This window comes from Lonchura striata, chromosome 3 (genome assembly GCF_046129695.1).
Source record: "Lonchura striata isolate bLonStr1 chromosome 3, bLonStr1.mat, whole genome shotgun sequence".
In the NCBI taxonomy this organism is placed as follows: Eukaryota; Metazoa; Chordata; class Aves; order Passeriformes; family Estrildidae; genus Lonchura; species Lonchura striata.
The window spans coordinates 10,991,834-11,017,943 of NC_134605.1; the positions used below are offsets into that span (position 1 = coordinate 10,991,834).

Consider the following 26,110-nt stretch of genomic DNA (forward strand, 5'->3'; position numbering starts at 1 on the left):
TTTAAGCATTTTCACCCATTTATATAACTACTTTTTGGACAGCTGGCCTGTATTTCCATTTAGGATTTCTGAAAGTTGCAGAAATATCTGTTCTTTTCCCATCCCACTCAAAATCCTCAATGCCAAATTAGAAACAAGCCCCTGGTTATAGAGTTTTGTAAATAAAGTTAGTAGATCAGATGACCACATAAACTAGTTTAAAGACATAAGACTGTTCACAAATAAGACCCAAAGTTTTCTAGATGATAATATAGCATCTAAGAATTAAATGCAAACAATTTATAAACAAAAGCTCCAAAACTGTTTCTTCCTTGACTATGTCCTAAATTAAATTAGCACTACTGAAACACTGAAAGTAGTTTCGAGAAATGCTATATTTTTTATCTGCCCTCCTCAGTCTGATGATTGAAAGCCTGTAGTACAGAATTTCTCAACACTGAGAAATGTCTAGCAAATCAGTAGTGGCCCCTATACTAAGAAAACATAGTTTGGATGGAAGGAAGAGGGGGGAAAACTATTATGTAATCATTTTCTCCCAGAAGAGAATATTGTATTTTTTGAAATTTGGAAGCAATAACCTCTAATATTGTACATTATCACAGATCCCCTTGATCAGCCTCCATATAGGCACTGTACTTGAGCATCTGGCTTTCAACATGGAAATAATGCAGATGGAATAACTTACTTTGTTCTTTTCTGAATGTTCTTGAACACATTGCATTTCTTCAGCAAGCTTATTTCTTTCTTCTTGTAGTTTGGCAATCCTCTGTTCAGTATCACTTAGCTTGACTTGCAGCTCAGTTCGACTTTCAGCCAGTTCATTTACCTGAAATAAAATTTTCCAGAATTATTCTTAATACATGTACAATGACCACCAAAGAATGTGCTTATACATAACAAGCAGTTTTTAAGATGGATTATTTTATTCCTAGTTGGTCAAGTTTTAAGTAAGAGTCACAACAGGATAATGACGTTTTCACATGGCAAGTGCACTATTGTTATTTCACTTTCTTTGGAGCTTCCAAAGTATTTATTCTTGATATGAAAACTCAGTCACCCAATACCAATTTGTTCTTCCTCCTTTTCTTCTACAGGAAAGAGGAAACTATCCTGCATTATTTGAATGCTTAAACTTCTATGTCTACTTTCAAGCTACCTTTTCATTCATCCTATGCAAAACAATGCTCTGCTTTCTAGCTCTGAAACTTCAATGAAAATTTATGATTGTATGGAAAACGTAATTTTAAAAATAGGATGTTTCCTGCAAAAGTCTGAGGTTAAAATTATTTTAGGATTTCACAAACTAAGGAAGTGGTAAACCCAGAGGACACTTTATCCTTGCTCCTACAAAGGGAACTTTACCCCAATGGAAATGATATTACCTTTTTACATAGAGTGTTCTTTTCACAAAGTGTAGATTCCAGTTCCTTCTCAAGGTCCTTATAGGACATTTTTAGAACATTCAGGATATCCAGAGAGGTTTCACCATCAGAAAAATATTGCTTCTTCAGCTTCAACTCAGCAATCAAGTTTTGCAACCTCTCTTTTTCCTGGTGCCAGCATTCAAGTTTATGCTGCATGTGAGTCAGCTGCAAAGATAGTGCTTCTGTTTCTTTCACCTGCTTTTCAAAAGCACCATTTTCCTGCACTTTTTCATCGAGTTCTTGTTTACAATCCATCAATTCTTGAACAAGTACTTCCCTTGCTTGAACCAATTTGATGTTTTCATTTTTCATTTCCTGACATTCCTGTAACAGCATTATTTTATCTTGCTCAAGACAAGCCACCTGACCAATCAGGACTTGCTCTTTTGCTCTAGCATCTGCTTCCTCCTTGCGTGAAAACTCTAATTTCTCATTCATATCTTTGAGCTCAGATCTCAGCAATGCCACAGTATTTTCAAACTCATCTTTGATTTGTAGCTTTTCTTCCTCCTTTTCTTCCAACTGTTTTGCTGTAGCCAAATTTGAAGACTCCAGTTCAAGGAATCTTTCTTTCATTTCTTTTAAATCTTTAGCCAAACACTCTTTTTGTGAGGTGAGGACATCAATTTGTAAGTTAGAACATTTCAGCTTTTCAGTCATCTCTTCCATCTCTGTTGCTAATGTTTCTGCCTCTGCTTTGGCAGTCTCCAATTCAATAACTGTATCTTCTAGATTTTTCTCTGACATCTCCAATTCCCTTTCAAGCCTCTCTATTTTATCCTGAAGAGAGTCAGCTTTCCGTTCATTGTCTCTCAGCTTCTCAGCAATGTGACGTTTTTTCTTCTCATCAGACTCAATTTTTACTTTCAGCTTCTCAATTCCACATCGCAATTGGTCTACTTCTTTCTGTGCTGCGCTGAGTCTTGCAGCAAGTTCTCCTTTTTCCATTAACAAGCCTTCCAAAGATTTGGAAAGCTTTGAATTTTCCATTTCTGATGAACCTAATTTATGCTGCATCATTCCCAACTCGCTTGCAATCAGCTCTTTTTCTTTCTTTGAATCTGCTGCTTCATTCTGGAATTTTTCTCTTTCTATGGTGAAAGATACAGCATCATTTTCTAAACTTTGCAGCTTCTGAAGAAGACTGTCTTTTTCATTGGATAATTGATTTGCATCAGATTTTACAGCCTCAAGTAGATTTGCTTGTGTCGCCACTTCATCCTCTAACCTTCTAATGAATTCAGTAGAATCCATTTTAGTTAACTCTAGTTCTTTTAATTTCTCCTGTAGCTTTTGATACTTCTGATCCAGCTCTTTTTTGCTTTCAGACAAAATTCTCAGTTCTTGGCCAATATGGTTTCTCTCAGCTGTGACCGAAACAAGTTGCTCTTGAAAGCGAGAAATAGTTTTTAGATTAACTTCCTTCTCCCTTTCCAATTGCTGACATTTTGCCTGAAGCATTTCAATGTCACATTCTATGAACAAGGCATGGTTGTCAATATTAACTTGCTCAGATTTTGGATACCCTTCATTTTCAGCTGCAAGAAATTGTTCCTGACCAGCTCTCTTGGTCATTTCTACATCAAACATGTCTGCTGCATTCAGTGATCTAACTTTACAGATCTCCAGCTCAGACTTCAGGTTCTCGGGTTCTTTTTCTGGTGAGACTACATGAAGAGATAATTCCTGCTTATTGACAGATCTGTGTTTTTCATTTATGCCACAGTTTTCTTCCTTAACAGGTACAGTAGCTTCCTCCAGTCCTGCAAAAGCTGCGTTATTTGAAATAATTTGTGCCTCCTGGAAGTTCATCTCTAAGTTTGATTGCTCAACTCTTATTTTCAAATCTACATGGTTATGTTCTTCTTCTATCTCATAGATCAGATTCAAATCTTTAGCAGTCTGTTGTTTTGCCTCTTCCTGAAGCATTTCAGTGGTTATTTGATTTTCACAGAAATAGCCAGTACTCAAAACCCTACTATTGGAAAATGACAATACACTGGCATGGTCTGAAGGACTGGTTATTTTTCCTGATGTATTTCTACACTCATGTTCTCCAGAAATTTTCTCAGTGTAATCTTGCATTAATCTTGCTTCTGCAGTCTCAGTTTCATTTTCACGCACAGAGGCATCTCCTGCAGCTATTTTCTCAGTGGGAATTATTTTATTGTCTTTCAGAGCTGAGTTTTCAACAGGCACTCTTAATTTATAAGGAGTATTGTTTCCTTGTTCTATGTTCTACAAGGAATAAGAATCAATCAATTAAAAAAAAGAGGGGGAAGAGTACATATAAGAAAAAACAAGGTAAGTTTAAAAACTTTTCTTAAATTAGTAAAGCTCCTGCTCTTATGCAAAATAAATAGATATTCCTCCCTACTTCACAGTCTCCTTTCTTACAGAAACGTTTGACACTTATTTATACACACATTTTTGGCTAAAAATGTTTTAAAGGTATTGAGGGAGACATTTCAGATAAATTTGCTGAAAGACTATGTGCAAAGTTACTACATCCCTCGGCATTTTGGGAAAATACAGAGGGATATACAAATTTTTCCTGTTTTGGGAAAATAGGTGTCTACATGACAAAGTGTATTATTATTAACATTACTAAATGGACAAAGATCACTGCTCAAGTATGGATTATTTTTCTTCTTTTTTCCACTGCTTCTGTGGGGCACAATTTTTAATAGAATTTTTGCAGTAAAATCTATCTGGGTGACCACAAATCAAAGGATTTACATAAAACTCATTTGCATGACAGCAATTACTCACATTTTCAATATCTGTGCACAGCAGTGAATGAGAACTTAAATCAAGGACCTGTAGTTGGAGTCTTGCTGCTTCCAGCTCCAAAGAGAGATTCTGAGTTTGTTTTCTTTCTGCTGCCAATTTGCACTCCATCTCCATAGTCACATTATTCAGCTTCTGCTGCCATTCTTCCTTTTCAGATAGATTTTGCTGTTTGAGATGATCTATTTCTTTCCTTTCAGAAAGTATAACTTCTTTCAGCTCTTGTATTTCCTCATTTTTCATGTTCTCTTGAACATGAAACTGATCTTCAAGCACTTTGATGGCCTTCTCATATGTCTGACAGAGCATCTGAAGCTCTTCAATTCTATTTTCAAGGTTAGATTTTCTTGGAGTAATACTCCTGAGCTTTCTAATAGAATCCAAATTGTGATCATTGTGACACTTTTCAGCCAAAACTTCTGTTGTATCCTCTGAAATTACTTCTACAGAACTGTCTGTCTGATTAATTTCCTCTGTCCATTTGCAAGAAGCACTGTTATGAGAATCAACCACCCCACTTACTTCTAATAAATAGGGATTTACAGAAAGTTCTGAGGAAGAATCCATGGCCTTAGTTTCATCTAATTTAGGCAGCGTGTCATCTTGACTGGATGACAGTGACACTTGCACAGAATCCACATGAGCACTGCTTAGACTTGCTGACAATGAGGAATTTTCTGCTTTTAGTATTTCAATACAGGACTGCAGCTCACATATCTTTGAGCTCATACTACAGTGCTGTTCGTATAATTTTAGGTGTTCATCCTGAAAAGTCAAAAGCTTCTCTCTTACTTCTGCAAAGTGTACCTTAACTTCTTTGCTGGACAATTTTAAATCTTCATAGTCAGAAGAATTGCATTCTTTAAGCCCAAAGGACACTTCCTTATTATAAGAACACATTCTCAGATCACTGTTATCACTTTGATCCATAAGTTCATCAGGAAGAACAGCTTTCTCAGGTTTTAAATTGTTATCTGCATTCATTATGTCATCTGTCTCCTGTTCCTCTTTATTAATATCTGTGATACCATTGATTTTAGCATCTTTGAATCCAGAGGCTAATGCAGTGTTTTCATTCTGCAACCTCTCACACATTTCCTCAAGCTCACTCAGCTGGTTTATTGTTACCCGCAAAGAGGATGCCAGCAACGCTGATGAAGGACTTTCATCTATTCCTCTTTTTCCACAATCCTGGGAAATGTCACCGTAATTATACTCCAGTGAGTGACCATCTTCCTCTAATATTGTAAGTGAAGAATCTGCAGTTTTCAGTTCTTTAACAGACAGTAGTTCTTGCTGCAGCCTCTCTTTCTCTCTCACACTTTTCTCAAGTTCTACTTCCATACCTTTTAAAGCCATCTCCAGCTGCATCAGTTCTAACCTGCAGTTCTTTAGAGAGAGCTCACTATCCTCAAAATCCATTTGAAGAAGCTCAAATTTAACCTTGTATTTATTCAGCTCAATGTCCTTTTCTTCTAGGGACTTTCTCAACTGCTCTGAACAGTGTCTTTGTTCACAATTAACATTGCACATTAGAGGTTCATTTTTTATTGGTAGTTCCTTCCCTAGTTGCTCCTTTTCTTGAAATACAAAGCCACATTTCTCTTGCATTGTATTTTGTGCTGTCCTGACATTTAGCCTTTCCTGGCTTAAACAGTCAAGCTCCATAGAAGACACATGTTGGATGTTAGAAAATTCTGACTGCAGCTGCTGAATTTCATGAACCAAATCCTTTTTTATTTCTTCTGAGGCTATTAGATTATGTATGATATCTTTGTTCTCACTAAGTACCTGCTTCTCTTGTTCTAGTTTTGCTTTTTTTTCATCTAATTCAGTTGTCTGCTCTCTCAGAATGTTCATAATTTTTCCATTTTCTTCTTCTACTGATTTATACTTTACCTGCAAAACTTCAAGCTCTTTTTTGATTTCTTCTGTTCTTGATTCAATACGCTGTCTTTCCTCCTCATGTTTTCCAGACATTTCAGAAATTATTTTTTCTCTTTCCTTTAAACTATCATAAATATTTTTATTTGCCTCCAGTAAAGTTATTTGTTCCTGCTTTAAAGCACTGCTTAAATCCCTAAGGGCTCTATTTTCTTCAGTAAGTTCACTATTTTTTTTACTATATGAGCAAATCATTGAAGACATGTCCTTCTTCTCTGAATCCCATGTTTCAGACATGAGCTGCAGCTGTCTTAGTGAATCCTCAAGCAATTTATTACTGATCTTTAGATTCTGAAACTCGACTTGTTGGTTTTCTAATCTTTCAGTCAAAGTTTGCAGTTGCATGTCCTTCTCCTCAAGAATAGCTGAAGTTCTTTCAACTAATTCTTGACGTGCTGAAATATCTGCTTGCAAATTACTGATGTGCTGCTCAGTTTCTGTCATGAAGCTTTTGTACATCTGTTCTACTGCAAATAACCTTTGTTCTGTTTCACTCTTTATTTGCAGTAAGTCTTCATACTGCTGCTGCTGATTTGAATTCAGCTGCTTTTGAGCCACTAAAGAACTCTCAAGAAATGAGATCTGCTCTTTTAAATTGGCCAGATCCTTAGTTTTTCCCATTTCTAGAACAGCTCCTGCACATGCATGATCCAACACTCCAGTGCTGGAGTTAGCTGCTGAAAATTGCATATTCTCTAAAGAAGTCTTATCCTGTCTGCTTTGTAGATTAACTTCTCCATCTTCTGTCATTTCTGAAGTATCTTTTGCTTTTACAAGACAACAGATTTTTTCATATTCACCAAGCAGGTTTTGATAGCACTGCTCTCTTTGCAGTCCTTGACTTGCTGCCAATTGTAACTTTTCTTCCACTTCAGCAACTTGGTTGGTGAGCTGGAATACTTTACAGGACATATTTTCTATCTCTTTGCAGTACTTTTTATCAGAACATTCTGCTTTCTGCTTAAGTTCATCAAAAGCTTTTTTTTGTTCTTTTAATTCTGCACTTTTACATTCCAGCATATCTTTAAGTTCTCTAATCTCTGTGGATTTCCTGTCACTTTCAGTTTGCATCATTCTAAGTTTCTCACTATGCTCATGATCTTTGCTTTGCTGACTTTGAAGGGAACTCTTCAAGTCATTAATATGAGCTAGCATACCTTCCTTTTCAGACTTAAGTTTATTTATAAGATCTTCAGTTTCATTTTTCCATTGAGAAAAAACAGTAGCCTCTTTTTGCAATTCTTCACATTCTTTCTGCTTTAATCCAAGAAGTCTCTGCAAAGCTTCTGATTCTCCCTCCATCTTACTTATTTTACTGTCTTGTTCTTTAATATGATTATCTTTTTCCTTGAGGAGACCTTGGGTATACTCTCGTTGCTTTTCCATGTCATCTAAGGCTATTTTCAGGTTCTCCAGTGAAAGTGAGCTCTCTTGCCTTTTAAATTTCTCTTCCAGTAACTTCAGCTCCACTTCCAGAACAGCATTCTTATCTGTGGAAGAAAATACCATCAAATCTTTGTCAGTCAATACTGGCAAGTCTACTGATAACTTTCTAGATGGGGTGATACTATTCACTTCTACTATTTTAAATTCTCATTCTACTGCAAAGCATCACTCTTAAGTTATATCACTGGATGAAGGATGTTTATATTACTTTAGGTTATCATACAATCAGCTTTCCAAAAAGGAACTGCAAAACAGAAGCTTTCTATTTAAAAGAGATTCTATGAAAACAAATTTCCCGAGAAATTCAGTACACTTTGATTATTTTCAAAACAGCGTATCTTCAGGAACTGTACATGTTCACAGACAAAAAACTCATTTTCATTGACAACAAACTCAATGTTCTCAAAAAACACTAATCATGTCCCCCAGCAGAAACTTTTAATTTAATTCACAATGAAGCTTATAGCATTGCAGGAAATATCCAGAAAGAGTTCTGTAAATTTAAAATCATAACTCACTTTTCATCTCTTCTGCAAAATTTTGGCTTTGCTTTAGAGATTGCTTGATCACATTTAGTTCTTCTTCAAGCTGGTGGATCTCTTTTGATTTCTTTTCAAGTTGACAATTGAGAAGATTTTCTTCCTGCTTCAATTCCTAAACCAAAACCAAACGAGGCCATATTTCATGCAAATTGATAAGGAGATCAATGGATTCAGTTCATTTAAATCAAAGTAAAGACATTCCATTAGATCCTGTTAAGACTTTGGGAATCTATGCCTGGATTCCTAAGCACTGCTTGGAAACAGAAGCTGCAATTTTTTATTCTTAGAGAATTGGCAGCATCTGAGAGATGCTGCCAGTTGATGCAGCCAGTGCGCTCCCTGTTAGCATAGAACAGCTCCACATGACTCCACAGAGATGGGACAGGATGGATTCTACAAAATCTGAGCTGATTAAATCAGGCTACTTTCCCAAAGCAGCTCGGTAAACAAAACTCTACAACAGCATCAAAATTAACATGAAATGTGTAGATCAGATTTCACCTGTCATCTCATGTAGAGACAAGTTTTCTTCCCACTGAACATCAACAACGTGCCAACACTGGTCAATTTATATTTAGAAATGCTTACACTTTCAGATGGTTGTTTTGCAATTAACAGCAATTTCTTTCAAATAAACTGATTTTAAAAAAACTCCAAACAAGCAAACAAAACACACTAGGACCACCACCAAAAAATACTATGCAACTACATTGCACCCAGGAAACCAAATAAAAGTTCTTTTAAAGAGACCCATTCTTGTTCTCCTAATTCCTGTGCTCTGGACAACAGATGCCACAGAACTGGCATGGCCCAAATGGAAACAGACTGTCAATTATTCATCCATTTACTACTACCAGATGGGCATAGGATTCACAAAAGCCAAGCTCAAGAAATGGAAAGGTCTGAATGGAAAAAATTAAAAGCTTGCTGGCATGGCAGGGTTGTTTTTGCAACAACATAAATAAATTACCCTCAGAACATGATTAAAACTGTCACTGTTGCTAACAGTTGCCTTCCCTTCTACTCACAGCCTTCCCTACCCACACTTTAAATAAAAAAAAATCGAGTCACATATAAATTTAATGAATAAGCTTTCTAGCAATCTTAATAAATTTTCAAGAAGTCCAAGCACCTAAACCCCTTGCATTCAAAGCTGCCAGCAAAGATGCAATACAAGCACATAAATTAAACTAAGCCATTCATTAGAAAACCTAGGGTGATCTATGGAAAGAAAAATGAACAAGTTTAAGGAATTAAAATGGCTGAAAGGTCCAATTATTTTGATCTGGTGCAAACACTCCCAACATTCAAAGAATCATACATTGGGTTGGAAGGGACCTTAAAGGTCATCTATTCCAACCTCCCTGCCATGGGCAGGGACCTCCCTTGCCAGATTGGGTACAGAATTTTTTCCAAGTGTCTAATACAAACCTACCCTCTGTCAGTTTGAAATCATTTCCCCTCGTCACTACATGCCCTTGTAAATAGTCTCTCTCCATCTTTTATATGTTCCCTTCAGGGACTGGAAGATCACAGTCATGTCACCCCAAAGCCTTTTCTTCTCCAGACTAAACAAACCCAATTCTCTCAGCCTTTCCTTATAGGAGAGGTGCTCTATTCCTCTGATCATCCCCTTGGTGGCCTCCTCTGGATTTGCTCAACAAGTCAGTGTATGAGAGAGAGCCAATCAGCTGGGCCAAAACCATACAAAGTGTTGTTCCAACAACAGTCACATTCCAATTGCTGGGAATGTTCTCAGACATTGCAATCTACCAGCAAGAACATACATCAATTTTCACAATATACTAAACCCATATGGAGGTTTGTGATGATCTGAACAAAACCCACTATTTTACTTTAGACCTTTGCAGAGAATTTTTAAGGTCATTTTTTGGCATAGACTACGCCAGGTTATTTCATATCTGATGACAACTGGTAACAAGAAAACACAATGTCTAACAAAACCAAACTGCAACATGGATACATAGGTATCCAGCTAGTGTTCCTACTTACTGCTGATTCTCCAAATAGAGGATAAAATTTGCATTGAGAGGTCTCTAGTGGCAAAACTGGAAAAATTACAAGTGTAGTTGTTCTGGTTGCCACCAAAGCAAAACAATGTAACTGAGAAGATAGGAGACTTCGAAGTGAAAAGGATTCTGCATGTGTGAGTGAGGTAGCTTACAGAAACTCATCTGAATTTATCTTCATTTAGGAGAAAGTCCAATAAATACACAGTGCTGGAAAAACTATCTTAGAATAAGAGATTTTTTTTTTTTAAAAGAGCAAAATTTGCACAAAATCACTGAGTTTAACAGTAATAAAGCAGCAGTCAATGATTTTAGAATTTACTTTCAAAATCAAACAAGCATTTCATTATTCGATTTTTATTTCAGAATCGAAAGCAAGAATCTCTTGAAATGCAGGGTTTTTTTTTTAATTAAGTCCAATATGAACTAGAACCATATCATCAGCATTTCAGCAATGAATCCTAACCACTCAGCTAACTCCAGAAACTGCACTGAGTTCCATGATGTTAGGGAAGGTCTCATTTTTTGTTACAACTCGGATGAGTTAAGGTAGTCTACAAAGGTGTTCAAAGATTGCTTATGGGGAAAAACACCATCGCGAGCAAATGCTCCAGAGTATTAAATGTTTACAAATTGCTGATTTATGGTATTAATTCTGCCAAATACTCATCAGCATTGCTCACCTGAAAGCTTCTTGTCAGGTCAGCATCCTTAGCCTGGGCTGCTGATAGAGTCTGCTCTGCTCTGCACAGCTTGTGGGTGAGATCACTGGTGTCGTGTTCCAAGCGTTGTTTTGCTGCCATTACCTGGAAAACCAACACTGTAATCACAGGCATGACTTCTTTCTTTAAACTCCCATCTTGAACTCAACATTCTGTTACAAAATGAAACTACACTATTTTATCCCACCATGAACCCAAGGGTTGCTTTGCTGTTTTTTAGAGAAAAGTTGCCTATTGCCTTTCCACTCCTTTGCTTCCAAACAAAAAGATGGGATGTTTCTAAAATACATACATTCCTGGACTGTCTGAAATAATATTAATTCATCCAACTTGCAGCTACATCACCAAAATGATATCTGTAGAATAGAAATGAGAATGGAATACAATTGCCTTTTTGCTAAGCTATGGGAATCAAAGTTTGGATCATAACTGCAATTACTACTCTGTTGACACAGATTTTATAAAAATTGAACAGGTTTTAACTCTTTCAGAAGAGTCCTAAAACATCCCAGATTAAAAAGGATGGAAATTACACTACTGGGTAAAAAAAAGTTCTATTCTGAGGTCATCAAGTAATAAAATACATTTCTTTGAGAAGGAAGTAAAAGGCAGTTATTGTCCTCTCAATTAAATCAATTTTTCAGTAAGCATATAAAAAGAATATGCATATAATAAAGAAGCCTCCAGTAAAAACTTTTGACTGAATGTAGACCCACAGCTATATTTCTAAAATAAAACAAGCCCGCAAGAAATCTGTTGGCAGTTTTAGAAATGATGTTTCCGTTTAGGCTGCCTACAAATGGGTCTTCTTGAGATAACTTTGCAGAACTTGTGGCCCTTTTTAGAAAATCGGTTATCCGTGTGGATGAGAAGTGCTTGTTGGGTTTTAGGAGGCTTTTAAACATTCCTCTTTTCTGGTCACCCACTCCTGAGGCTTGTGCTGCTTCCTAAACTACTGAAAGCTGGGAGTTTGTGACAACTAATATGTTTATTAATAGATAGCTACTGCCAAAGCTGTTGAAAAACTCCTTCATACTTTTCTTCCTCCTTACACAAGCCATGACACTCATCTGATTTTGTGTAGAATCAATTCAGGGAGTTAAACTGATAGCAAACACTGTATACACATATGCTAATTTAAATGTAATATTTTCTTTGCTTTTTTATCTCCTCTATCAGCTCTCTCCAGGATCACATGAGTGCATGCCTAGGATATATGAAAATGGGACTGTTTTTCCAAATGGCAACAACCTGTTGTCAGTAGGTCTATCTAACTACCCCTTTGCATGTTTGTTTGTTGTTTTTACATACAGTGTCTAGTGATCAACCTTAGCTGCTCCTTTCTCAGATTTATTGTACCTGCACTGCCTGCATTTACATCTCCTTCCCTGTGAGAAGTGGACTAGCTAGACAAAAGTGGACAAACTTTTAAACATTAATACAAGATGCCACATAAATTTTTTTTTTTTTTTTTGCTTTATGTGTAATTAAGACAGTGCTGTTGAGACAACTAAATACCACTCACTTTAATGCTAAAAGAAACCTACTTTGTCAAATTCTGCCTGCAAAGCATTGAAGTCATTTTTGGCTTGCTGTAGCTCCTGGTTCAGTTTGCTTCTTATCTGGTTGCACTGCTGATCCAGTGTTTGCAAGGCACGCTGCTGACAAGAGAGTTCCTAGAAAACAGTGGAAAAAAACAAAGAAATAAACACATGACCATAACAAGTCTTTATTTTGGTTAATGCAGAAATAACAACTGATTTTTATCAACAGGTACTGCCTGATCAGGGACACTTGCCTTACACAGCAAACAGTTTAAATTCAGCTTTAACTCAAAAGGCATATGCCACATAGGCAAGAATGAAATTAACCTAATTTATGTCATCTGCTTAAAAACCTAATTACTGTAAGATTCCTGTTACAGAAAGGGAAAAAAATGAATCCTAAGATAATGAAAGCAATGGTGTTAAAATCTTTCATACTAAAGGTACATTTCATGTCTACTTGCACCATAAGGTAATTCTTACAAGTTCATCTCTGCTATTACTTACTTACCATATTATAAATTTGGTTTTTCTTTGCGCTGTTGCACAAATTTTGTTGCAAGATGATGTAACACAGAGCCTTTAAATAGGACTTGACAGACTAATATTATAAACAAATGAACATTAAACAAACATTTTAAGAACCTGCAACAGCTCACAGATCTTAATCATTGCAGAAAAAATAGTTCTTCTCAATTAATGGCCTTGCTGAACAATTTAGAATGGCAGTATGTGGGCTAACACATTAATCTTACGAAGGGCTTCATTTAGCTAACTAAAAAAAAGTTAGAACCAGGACAAAAGGTTCATAGACCTTCAACTCATCTCTTGATTAATATAATGATACTACAACTATTCAAATGCAAAGTTCAGTTGTTCCAATTTACCACTTCTAGACTAGGTTCAGCATCAATTTGAGACCCTGAGGTAGCATCAAGACTAACAGACTTTGTAAAATCACTTTTTCACTCAAGAGTGCTCATAGCAGCACTATTTATTGGCTACCCCACCAGAATTCCTCTGCCAATTATTTTATCTGTCTGTACATACCTTATGGAAAAGGTTTCGGGTTAAACATTTGACACAACAAGCAGTCTTCCTCAGGGCAATGCCCTTATATTCAATCCCTAAAGCAAGCCTAAAATGCCCATCTGGAATAGCACCATCACTTCTGTATTTGTGTCTTACATTTCCTAACACTTTATTAAGCTTAAAAAGAGAAATACAAAGAGTTTAGCCCTAATCCAAATCAGTATTAATGTTGTTAATACTAAATATAACTTCATTACAGAAAAATTCCTGGCATAGTGCTATACTACTTCTCTCTGCAAGACCTGGCATGAAGGAAATGAAAGACACTTATGTTAATTGACTATATTAACATCTTCTGAGCATGGACCAAAATTAGAATAAAGAGATAATCCTAAAGTAATTACTTTATTCTGTGTGAAATGCATGCAAAACTAACTCAAAGTGCACAAAAATAATTGAGTTGCTTACTAAGTTAGAGCTCACATATACATAATTTTATGAAAAAATGGAGCCTAGTTTCTCATGGATGTGCATGTCATTCCATGTCTCAAACATGTTCTGTATTTTCCAGTGAATACCAACATAATCCCGTACTTCTCCAACAGCCTATCCCCACTACTGAGATGCTTATTTTTTCAATTACCTTTGCAACTTCTACCTCTTTGTCAAATGTGATTGCAACAAACAGAAAATCAGATATACAACATAAGCCAAGTGATTTTCATCTCCTCGGGAAGTCAAAGTTAAAAAGTTCTCCTTGCCTTACCTGTTGGTATTCCTTTTCCTTTGTCTTTATTTTTTGTTCTAAAGACAGACGAGCGCTCTCAGCATTTTGTCTTTGGCAATTCAGTTCTTCTGACAATCGCTTCACCTTTTGCTCCAATGTTTGGACCTGTAATAATTTAGTTAACAAAGTTTAACACTTAGTTAATTTAGTTAAACAAGTGTTAAAGGTGCAAGTGATGTTCCATTTAAATATATAAGCCCTCACAGAAAAAACACTGCTGTTAGTTACTACAATTATTCCAGCATTCATATAACCACAGTAACTTTAGCTGGTACCATATAAAATCTTAGCAATCCAAAGTACAAAACTCATTCATTCTTCCTTATGTTAGTGAGAAAATGTGTGTGTATGTATAGAAAGAGTACATACACATTTATGACATATATATTAAAGTATATGTGTATACACACACAGTAATAACAACATCTTGAGATTATATAGAAGATAACATTTTTACATATATTTAGATGATATAACAAAACATACAAGACATATCTTTATATATATTTAGACACTATAATAAGAAAACCAATGTTTTTGACAGAATGCAGAAAGATGCTACATCTGGCACTAAGAATAGACTGTATTTTCAGTACCTCGGGTTGCTACCAACTAAAGAATGACTGCTAACTGCAAAGCAATTACATTTTTAGGCTGAAAATAAATGGATATTGTACCAAACTTCAGAGTGATTCAGCAAGCTGATTTGGACAGAAAAAAGTAACAATCTTAGTAAAAATAACAGTATTTTTTACAATTTAAACTTAAAAAATTCAGCAAGCTTTGTCTATGTTCACCTCCACATTAACTTATTATTACACTCAGTTGATTATGTCAATATTATGTCACCCAAGAGAGTGAAGCATCATTCACCTAACTTCCTGAACAAAAAAAAAAATGTAAATTTTATTCCAAACCAAATCTGTTAATGCAAAATATGTACTTTTTTTCCCCAGAGAGTAAGACAAAATGGCAAAGGGTGACTGGGACTCTCTTCAGCAACAAGAGCTGTTTATTGACTTAATGAAATGGTAGAAATAAGAAAATAAGAAGCAGGTAGTTGCATTGGGATGTCAGAGACTGCAGGGATTGTGAAATCCTGTAAGATCACATGGAAAAGTGATTGCAGAAAGGCTGCAGATCCTACAAGGAATGAAAATACTTGATAACACAGAGGTGCTGGGCTTGAGGTCTGGGAATGGTACCAGTGACACAGAAGTGCACAAGGGGGATTGCCAGGATTAAATCCAAGCTACAAGACACAAACTAAAATCTAAAATCTCAAAGCAGTTCTACTTTCAAAGTCCAGGGTGGGCAGGCAGAGGTCCAATTCCAGTGCAAGAAAGAAGAAACAGAACAGAAATGAGTCACCTTCACAAGGCAGGACCAAAGGAACCTTTTGGGGCAAAATGCATTGCACCTTAAGGATGGGCTGCACATCAGTGCCAATGGTGGCGAGTCCCACTTCTTATCCTTCCTCAGGCATGTTCCTAGATGCGCAATCTCGCCCCTTCCCTCGGGCTGCTTTTAATCCCCTTTGATTCCTTAGCAAAAGAATTCCACTCTCTTACACTCACAGAAAATTAACAAGGGAAAATTAAATACATAATACCCTAATCTTTTAGGAAGTTGAATCAAGTAAATTTTGGAATCAAATAAATTAAAATTAATCCCTTTTCAGAGAAATTGAGCTGTCAGACTGGGTCAGCTAGGTCTTCCCACAAACTCACCATGACAACAGTGCCTTTATGAAGTCAAGGGACTATGTCAGGTGTTTGCTTTTCCCTTACCCAGCCAAGACTTCCCCTAAACTAGTTCCTCACAGAATTATCAACAGGCAAATGTTGCTTCATCTCTGAGAAGGCAGAGTAATCAAGGTTTACATGCAAAGGTTTATTTTTTAAGGGCCAATGCAGGAGTTGTGGGAAATATTAGCTAACAAATAGACTTAAGTAGCATGCAGAAACTTATTGACAAACATGGATAATTATTCTACCCACATTATTCTTGTGAGAAGACACACACAGAAACATTTTTCCCTATGCTGTAGATGAACCACTAGTAGAGAAAAAAATTTAAAATATAGATGAAAATATGAACATTTAAGAAATTATGACATCTGTGCGCTAATTTCAAATTTGTTACATGTTGGGAAAAGGGACTTTAGGAAGGTAATGCAACTTGATTGATCAAGGAAAAGACTTACTTGTTACCCTCTGCAGTTTAAATTACTTTAAGCACCGGTATTCTCCTTTTGAATATGATTGCAAGAAAATATCTGAACCATTTCAGATTTTTATGTGTATTTACTTACATACACTCTGTAAAGTCTTGATTAAGCAGTGTACTATTCTCTTGATTTTGTGTGAATTCAAACCCCCCAGAATTAGGCTGTGAAATTCCATTTAAAAGCTGTATATATTCTTAATCTTGCATTGCATTTTTACCTAGACATTATTTAAAATAAGCAATTTACAAGGACTATGCCCCCACAACATTCCGTAGTACAAGCAACAAATTCTGAGTCTTCTTCAGGTCAGAACTTGCCACCAGATGTCATTGTTGCTCTATGCAACTTGATCAGTAAATATTTCTCAGAATTTGCGTCAATCTTACCACAGTATGAAAATTATTTCTTCAAGTGGTGTAAAAGCCCCCCAGAAAATGGGCAACTGCTTGCTTATATTAATGCTCTTACATATAATACATATCAAACTAGCATATACTTCTCAAAACTTGATCCTCGGTAAACTCTCAAGAAACTTTATCTGAGAACCTTGGTTCTTACTAAATGGCTGCAAACTGACACATAGGAACACTGAAAATGAATTGTAAGGGCAGTCAGAAGATGTGTGACAACATTTTACCTGTGTGGTAGCTTGATCAAGTTGTGTACTCGTTTGAGTCAGTTTATCTCTGGTTTTGTTCAGGGTTTTATCCTTCTCAGTTAATTCCAACTTCAATCTGTCCAGCTCCAGTTCAGTCTCTTGATGTTTATTCATATGGGACCTTTTCAGTTTTTCTTGAGCTTGCAATTGCTGTTCTAGGTCTTTAATAATGGAATTTAGCTCTGAATTTAAAAAACAGTAAAGATTAAGGATACTTTTTGCTTTGGAAGGTACCTCTTCCAACACACTTCCTATTTAAAATGTTTGATAAACCCCAATTTCCTGGCACAGGCAGACATCCCGTAAAATTTTCAGCAAGTTAAAACAAGTTTTAACTGTCTTCTACTATGACATCAATAACAAAGACTATCAAGATTGAAAGACAGTTGACTGTAAATCAATAATTCCTACTTCATGAGAAAGAACACAAACACAAACAAGTGCTGCAAAGGCACAAACAACTTGTTCCTCCTGCTGGCTTACTTTTTTTTGGTTTTGTTACTGTCTTTAAACATGCAGAAACATGTCACTTGAAATAACTATTACATTCTTTTATAAGTTTATCCACTACAAGCATTTTCTTAGCTCAACTGTGCTTCCAAAAGACTTTTCAACTATGGTAACTGTCAATGTCCCATTTAATATTTTAATCTTTTTCCTGTCTCAAAACTGCATACATATAAAACTAAAAGTAACATTCTCACAATATACATCAGCAAGAGTTTATCTTCTAAAAGCCACCATATAGTAGAAAACATAAGTCAGATACAGGAAACATTATCAAGAATTAATATTATCTTGTTTTGTGTTTTTTGGGGTTTTTTTTTGTTAAAACAAGTCCTGTCTTCCTGATTCTGAATTTGTATGGCTTCCAAGTTGAAAAAGCCACCAAAATTGAAGCTGTAAATTATTAGAATGAAGAGTTTGGAGAGTTTGGGGACTTGTAAAACGGTGGAAAAGCTGTCTAAAGAGTACAAATATCAGGCTCAAGTGAATGTTCAATAAATTAAAAAAAACCCAGCTATTTTCTTTCTTACAACTATCAGGTATCATGAATGATTATTTCTTCATGTCAGTATGTGTAATACAAGACCATATCTTGGATTTTGATTGTACTTCTTGCAGCATACTTTATTTTGTGGTCTCAGTAGCATTCATCATGGACCAACTCAGTTATACACTAAGCTTGTTCAATCAAATTTTTAAGACATTATTGCTCAGTCAAAAAGTATGAGTAGTATAGGAAAATAAGAAAACAATATAATTTAACAGTGACATCCTGAAGAGTTTTTCAACTGTTTTAAGAAGATTGTTCCAAGAGCAATGGGATTAATGGAAAAAGGCATTTTTCATTTAGATGATGTCCCCTACTCAGCCCAAAAATACAAACTGCTCCCTTCTAATTCTCATACCCCTTTATACAAAAGATACCACAGCTTGTAGGCAAATCTCTGTGTACAGCTTATCACTGAAAATACACCAGCAGTCAACAGGACCAGCTGGCAAAGGCAACAGCAAGTATCTCTTCTCCTTACTAAAGCACTAATTTCAATAGCCTGCTTCTATCTGCACATCAGCTTTCATGAAACCATAGAGAAGACTGCCTCTGGGTCTTAAAGAAATGCATCAGATACCTTGGTTCTGTGCTCTCAGCTGGATCATGAGGGAGGAATTCGAGTTCTCAGCAAAGCTGTTGTCAAACTCGTTTTTCTCTGATAGAATACTTGAATTTGTGTCTTTATCCCATGGAAAGGAAGATGCTGCAGAACTTCCCCTTGCAGGTGTTTCTGGGTTTCTACAAGGTGTCTTTTCCTGTTGCCATGAAAACACGGATGAGGAAGCCTGGTGCCGAGCAATCTCTCTGTGACTCAAAGAGCTTTGAGGATGAGGCTGATTTACCTTCTGCATCAAAAAAAAAGAAAAGTATGTACCTTTGCACAGTTCCTTATCCAACATAAAACAAAATAACTAATTTAACATTAATAGCTAATAGGTCACCATCATTACACATACAGCACCCACCAGGGCAAAACCCTTATACATATCATTATTTTCTATGCTATGTAAATTACATAACTTTAGCACAAGATTCCAAGCAGAGCTGATACTTATAAATACAAATCAGAATATCAAAGAAAATATTTTTATCTGTGTATCTTTATAAGTAATGTACATAATTTTTTGTCTTTTTCAAAAGAGAGCCCATCATTTTACTCCTACATTTTTATAAATGGAATCCTACATTTTCGCAGATAAGTGAAGAAACTAAGTTGCAAAAAACCAAAAAATAATATAAAGAAAAAAATCTGTATTACATTGTCAAGAATTCTGTGTCCAGTCCTGTAAAATTACTTGCTAACAGACTAAGAGGAAAGGAAAACTAATCATGCATGCAGCAGTCATTTCCCCTATATGCCATTTAAATTTATAGTTTGAGACAAAAGTTTGAATCCAGAACTAGCCAAAATGACAAACAAATGCTTCCTAGAATCATAGACTTGAAGTCCAAATGTATTCCTTTTTCAAATTGTTTTCCTGATGTAGTACTTCACTATTCTCTTTTAAGCTGAATTTTACCCACAATCTTAATTATTGCAAGTGTTACAAAATACTGTGTGATTGTCAACCATATTATTCAACTCTTTTTCACAACACTTATCAATATGCTGAATAGCACAGTTCTCTTTACCAGCCTTTTCAGACTTCTCTGTTGATCATTCCCCAGTAAAAACAGACCATTTTTTGCCACTCTGCAATCAATCGTTTCCTTTAAATTTGCGGGAACTCCCCTTATCCAATTTTTTCCCATTCATCAGTGCATATCCAACAACATTACACTGAGTTGCACTTGACTTGCACATTTTCTGATTTGTTCTTAAAAGAAAAACCCCAAAAAGCCTGAAAATACGAGGGATTATTTTCCTTTATCAGCAAATGGTTGACCTTTTCTCCATACACCTACACATGCTTCAATAAGCATATCATATATTTCTAACAATTTGCCCAGGACGTAATGTTGGCTTGACTGAACTCTATTTCCAAGAAGCAGCATGGTTAAGTGTTTTTTTCTAATGTCATCATTCTTGTCCGCTTCCAGTGTCAAAAGAAGAATGAGGCAACATTGCACATCACAGTAATTCAACAGCCCCACACTGCAGTGCCCTATCAATTAATGGGAAATTACTCTCTGCATCTGGTGATTTTTTTAAAATTACTATACATTTTGGCAATCTAATTTAAGACCCTTTCTGACTTTCCAATTTGAGGCTTTGCCACAGATTCAACCCCAACAAAAAAAAAGGCTCCGATACAGAAAAGTTTTAAACCTTTACATAGTAAATACCCAAGATAAAATTATTTCACATTTTCTGCAATGGCTTTTTCCTTGAGGGCTTTCACATCTTATTCATCTTGTTCTCAGATATTAGCTAATACTGTTCCTCCTTCATATATGTTTGAAAGATTTATGGGTTTCTATTTTCTAGGTGTGAATTATTACTCACAACTTTTTTCAAGGCCATTTTATTATCATATAGTATTTAACTTGGCATAACTGACACTGTTTTATCTTGTCCTTGCTTGCAGGAGACTTCCAGTTTCTGAAGGATGTGTTCTCATTTTTAATGTCCTCCTTTGCTATTCAAAGAGGATGGCTTTTCTGAATTCTCCAAGATTACTTCTGAATGGCAATACACACAAATTTTTTATTTTGAAATTACATATTATGTGATGTATAATATTTTTCACTAGTTTTCCATTTCATTTTCCAACTTCACTTAATGGTTATTTTCTTAGATAACACACAAAGCATTATAAAGAAATACTTACCTTAAGCTGGATAGTTCTCAGTTGTAGTTCCAGCTCTTTATTTTCTTGTACTTTTTTCTTGTATTTTTCTTCTAGTTCTTCAAACTTAGTATCTACACAGACATGATGAATAGTTCTTCATAATCTACCTTAGTCCAACCAGTTTTCCACCCAATCCAGCCAGGTTCTCACCCCTATGGGTCCCTTCCAACTTGAAATATTCTAGGATTCAATTATTTTAATGAATTTAAGACTCCACCTTTCAAAGGAAAATATCTCCCCAGGAATATAATTTTAAACAAAGTTAGGCAAATAATTTTAATTTTATCCCTCTTTCAGGAGTGCCATGCTTAGCAGTATGTTTGACATTGCCACTAACAGCAAGCCTTTTCAGATGCAGATAAAAAAAGTAAAAGGTACAAGAGAAAGAGATTATGTCAGATTTCCCCTGGAGTAAGACTGAGATGCCAAACCCACAGAACATTTGTTCATAGCACTGAAAGAGGTAAATAACATGTATAATGTTGAACACTACGTTTTTCAGCATAAGGATGTCTGGCCAGAGTGTTCTCCACTTAAGGAAGCTTCCTGTCATTTATCCAGTTCATTCAAATATTTTAAATATTTTTGATGTCACTAATTTGAAGATAGAAGTGATGATTTGAAATGGATACAGAGAATTAGTTGTATAGATTATCATGCACAGTAACAGTCTGTGCAAAAAGTAACTTTCCAAATAAATAACACATTCAACTGTTGACTTCATTTTAGTTAAAGTACCTGTGGTACAGGGAGAAATTTGCTCCCCACAACATGAAGAGAAGAGCTGACACCAGGAACAGGCATTCAAAAGATTGCTGCAATCTACTGCAGGATATTTTATCACTATTCCATGTTCATCAATGTAGCATTGAAAAGATGCAATATTTGTGATCTGTTCAATCTGCACTAATAATTTTTAAAATGGAAACCTAGGGTGCTACGAATTAGATACTTTCATAATATCATATATTAGAGGGGGTAGGCAACTCAGTACAAGTGTAATGTTTAAAATACTCAACCCTCCAGGAAAACTGACAGACAACTGTGCTGGATGAAGAAAAGGATTATTTACCATTATTACTTTGAACTGGTGTTAAAGGAGCAGTAAAACTTTTCTGTGGAGTGGCACTGAATGATACATCTCCTGCAGTCAATGTTTGCTGACTTCTCTCAAGCTCACATTTGCATCTGTTCAGGAAAGAAGCAGCAGCATAAATTAATAATGGAAGCTAAAAAGATAATTAGCTATTTTCAGCCTAACACACACTAACAAATTACATTACTCTAAGGACTTAGTTAAAAGATCAAGTCAAGCCATATCCACTGAAAACTTTTAGGGGATATAACAAAAATACAAATGACATTTTATTTAGAGTTTCAACATAGGTAATCAATTACACAGGAGTCAGAGCTGAACAACAAAATCAAACCCTAAGCAGAAGCATCTGTGAGAACTCCTTGAAGTCTTACAGTATCAAGCTGCAGTTCAGCTAAACATACCCAAATCACCGTAAGCACTGAGAATATCAAACTCTTACTCTTCAGTAAGCATCTTTGTTTTGATACCGCACACTTTCAGAAAACTATGCATACTTCATGAAAATGTGAGTGAATAATCTCTACTCAACAGTGTATTTCTCATGTGTTCCGTTTACATCACTACCCAAAACACCACAGCAGACAACCCATTTGAGGGACTTTAGTGAGGTTGAAGATACCAGGGCATCCAATGAAACCACATAACTAGTTCAGAGGCCACGCAGTAACTTTTGCCCTGCTCTGTGAGCACATGTTGATAAAATTATAGTCCCAAACTGTAGCTCACTGCCAGCGACTTCACATTTGCCTTTTTTATTTTCCCTCTCTTTTACACCTCAGTGCCAAGAACTCCTCTCCCAGAGGACCATTAGTTGGGATGAAGTGGCAAATGGTCATGTACCAAACAAAAAGCAGACAAATACAAAATCACAAGCAATGGCCAAGAATGAGGTACATGCAGTAACAGTTACATAAAATAATATAATGGGAAGGGGTAACTCAGCAAACAAACTTAATTTTGGGAATAAATAAATGGAACACATATCCTCAGCTCAAAATCTCTTTGTCCCAACATTTGACAGCAGATACAAAGAACATTAGTGAGGTTCTATCAACCCTGTTGAAATTCACTAGATTCTTCACTGATGGATTTCAGCAACTCCTTACACAAAGCTGGCATTTCTATATGCCATAAATTATGCTGCATTATTTATCACAGCAGTCAAATACCTCAAACGCACTTCAGTTTTCACAAAAAATCAAAGAGGAAAAAAAGAAAAAATAATTGAAAGAGCAACACAGCTTCGTCTTTACTTGCTTCTATTAGGACATGTATGAGGCATGAGGAAAAAATTATGAAATAACAATTGTAACTATATTAGAGACATTACAGCAAGTCCTCACCTTTTCAGTTCTTGTTCTAGCCTTTCAATATCCTTCTTGCAGGAATTCAGCTGACCTGACTGAATGTTGACCTGAGATTCTTTTACTTGAAGATCATGTGAAATTTTCTGCTTTGCTTTCTCAAGATTATCACACAATTCCATCAAGCTCTGGTTTTCTCTTTTTAGCATTGCATATTCATTTTTTTCACTTTCAACCTAGTTGGAACACAGAAACATTTTTGAAATTATCAACTCCTCTCTATACTTAGGTGCATTTATTATTTTAGTAACACTAAGTTCAGATGTTTGTGGTGGGTTCAGCACAATGCTATTATTTTCTTCCTAACACTTCAAAGTCGTGACAGCTCTAAAACCCAGATGTACACATTGTGTAAATATTCTTAGGTGTGAAAAAAACCCACATTTGCCAAAATTCAACTCAGTGACATTAACAGTATTAACAGTTTCTATTTATTGATGAGATATGAACTCTTAAAAAAATTCATAAATCCCAAAATACTAATAATCATCATTAGTCCACATTCTTCATTATCATCTCGCTTCCCTTTCCAGCCTATCTTTAGCAGCCAGAAGGCCTTTGCTCACTCCACAAAGTGTGCACAATAATTATCAAATGTCACAGCTTTGAAGATAGAGGCTGGCAGGAAGGATGTCCTTCTCCTACTTGGAGTAACATCCAAGGGGAATCATCTTTGGCACAGTGCTGTTCTTTTGACTGAGAATTGTATTACCTCCTACTTCTATGAGTTTTAAAGTACCCCTTCTTTTTGTTTAGGGACCACAGCAGTCCATTGGAATGGTTGAAACAATTTCCTGGAAACTCATAGGAAGAAAAACTGCTAGGCTTAAGGTTTTCTAGAAGGTTGTACCAATCTAAAGGGAATAACAAGCAACCTTTTTAAACTGTCTCTGAGCTGCAGCCAAAGAATACAAAACAAAATTGAACCAAATGGGTCACTGCTGACCTGAAGCATGGCAGGACCTTGACCAATCAGGTCTTTTTAGTCCCCTGGTTACAGAGCTGACAGGGTAGAGTTAGATGAGGTGTAAAATTACCCTTAAAACCAAAAAGGAATACCAAATCCTAAACCCCCAGCCTCTACAAAGAAATAAACTAAGGAATAACATAAACTAAGATTATAGGTATCTGTAGGCAAGGTGAAATATGAAGAGGCTATCAACTGTGCAGCTCTGGTATATAAAATTAGGCCCAGTCGTTATCATGGATTTTAATGAGTATAAACAATAAAATATCTATTTTATTAATCATAAAGAGCTGTAGAAAAGCCTCATGGTGCACATAAGTAACTAAAAATGGACAAATAGATGGGAAGTAGAAATCATATTACCAACCAAAATGAATTAAAGAGAGGGAAGGACATGATGAATATTAAGAAAAATGAAGATAAACAGTTTATAATTCAGTGCTACCTTTCTTTTCAATCAGGGAGAATAAACAAAACATTAACCCATTCGCTAACAATAACCACCAGAAAATAAGCTGCTATAACAGCGTTTGTCACCAACAACTGCATTTTGGGTTACCTTCTGCTTCTGTTTCTGCAACGCTGCCTCCAGAGTCTCTAGCTGGTATTGCCTTTGCTGACGCTCCTTTTTAAGCTTATCCACTTGACTTTCCAGCTCATGGATCTTCTGCAGGATTCTGGGGGAGAGGCCCTCTTTCCATTCCTCCACAGCCCAGCTCATATTGGCTAGATTCTTGTTTCACGTAAAATGGATAGTATTATGCCTGAAACACAAAGACAAGAACGAGACCTTCCAAGAGGTGAAGTAAGCGTCCCTTTAAAAGAAATCGCACATTTTAAGCTTAGCAGCGATTAGAATACAGCATTCCACAACCTTACAGGCTTCCTGACCTAAACACCAAGCAGCACCCTAAAGCATTAGGTGCTATTTTGACAAGCTTCTATGCATTTAAGAGCAGAACCTCGCTCTAACCAATCACCCAGCAGCAAGTTTCTACTCCGAGACCTGCATTTGACAGCTCTACCTCAGGCGGCGTCTCCTTGCCAAAACAAGTGGCTCCGTAGGACGCCTCAGCAACGCTTCTTTATTTACTTTTCAAAGCAACGTGGGTACCTCAGAGTATCTAAACCTATTGACCAACGGCAGGCGGAGAGAGCCCTCACAGAACGGGGCGGCTGCCTGCCACCGTCAGCCCCGCGCACGATTGCTCGCTCACTCACGCACTGCTAAGCGCCGACCAGAGCCCAGCGACAGCGACTCGAGCCGGGAGCCGGAGCCGGGTTCCGGTGCCCGGTGCCGGTGCCCGGTGCCCTCACGGCGGCCGCGCTCCCGCCGCGACTCAAACGCGACGCCACCGCCCCGCGGCCGTTTGCGCCCGCCCCCGCCATGCCGCGGCTCCGAGCGCTGATTGGCCCGCTCGCCACGCGGCCGCGGCCTCGCGACCAATGGGAGCGCAGCGCGGCACCGCCCGCCCTCCTGAGTGGCTGGTTCGGAAGCGTTCAAACTGCATTGGAGGCGGCGGCGCAGGCGCGCGGCGGCGCCGAGGCCGTTGCCCTCAGCTGGGCGGGGCGGTGCCCGCAGCTGGGCGGGGCGGGAAGGGGGTGAGGGTGGCGAGGGGATGGGAATGGCAGCGGCGGCCGTGGGATGTAATGGCGGTGTCATATCTTTATCCAAACCCACT

General features: G+C 36.8%; 1 protein-coding gene across 1 annotated transcript in view; it reads right to left on the reverse strand.

Moving 5' to 3' along the window:
• Window positions 1-25,783, reverse strand: part of CENPF (centromere protein F) — a 34,017-nt gene extending 8,234 nt beyond the window's left edge. The window contains exons 1-14 of the mRNA XM_031504520.2: window positions 25,650-25,783; window positions 24,988-25,192; window positions 23,441-23,637; window positions 22,071-22,186; window positions 20,978-21,069; window positions 18,784-19,051; window positions 17,129-17,331; window positions 14,241-14,366; window positions 12,446-12,574; window positions 10,860-10,982; window positions 8,123-8,258; window positions 4,197-7,648; window positions 1,383-3,662; window positions 686-826 (exon numbers count right to left, since the gene is read on the reverse strand). Of these exons, the coding sequence (XP_031360380.2) occupies window positions 686-826; window positions 1,383-3,662; window positions 4,197-7,648; window positions 8,123-8,258; window positions 10,860-10,982; window positions 12,446-12,574; window positions 14,241-14,366; window positions 17,129-17,331; window positions 18,784-19,051; window positions 20,978-21,069; window positions 22,071-22,186; window positions 23,441-23,637; window positions 24,988-25,149 (7,425 nt within the window). The 5' untranslated portion in view covers window positions 25,150-25,192; window positions 25,650-25,783. The remainder of the gene's footprint in view (window positions 1-685; window positions 827-1,382; window positions 3,663-4,196; window positions 7,649-8,122; window positions 8,259-10,859; window positions 10,983-12,445; window positions 12,575-14,240; window positions 14,367-17,128; window positions 17,332-18,783; window positions 19,052-20,977; window positions 21,070-22,070; window positions 22,187-23,440; window positions 23,638-24,987; window positions 25,193-25,649) is intronic.
• Window positions 25,784-26,110: the final 327 nt, after the last annotated feature.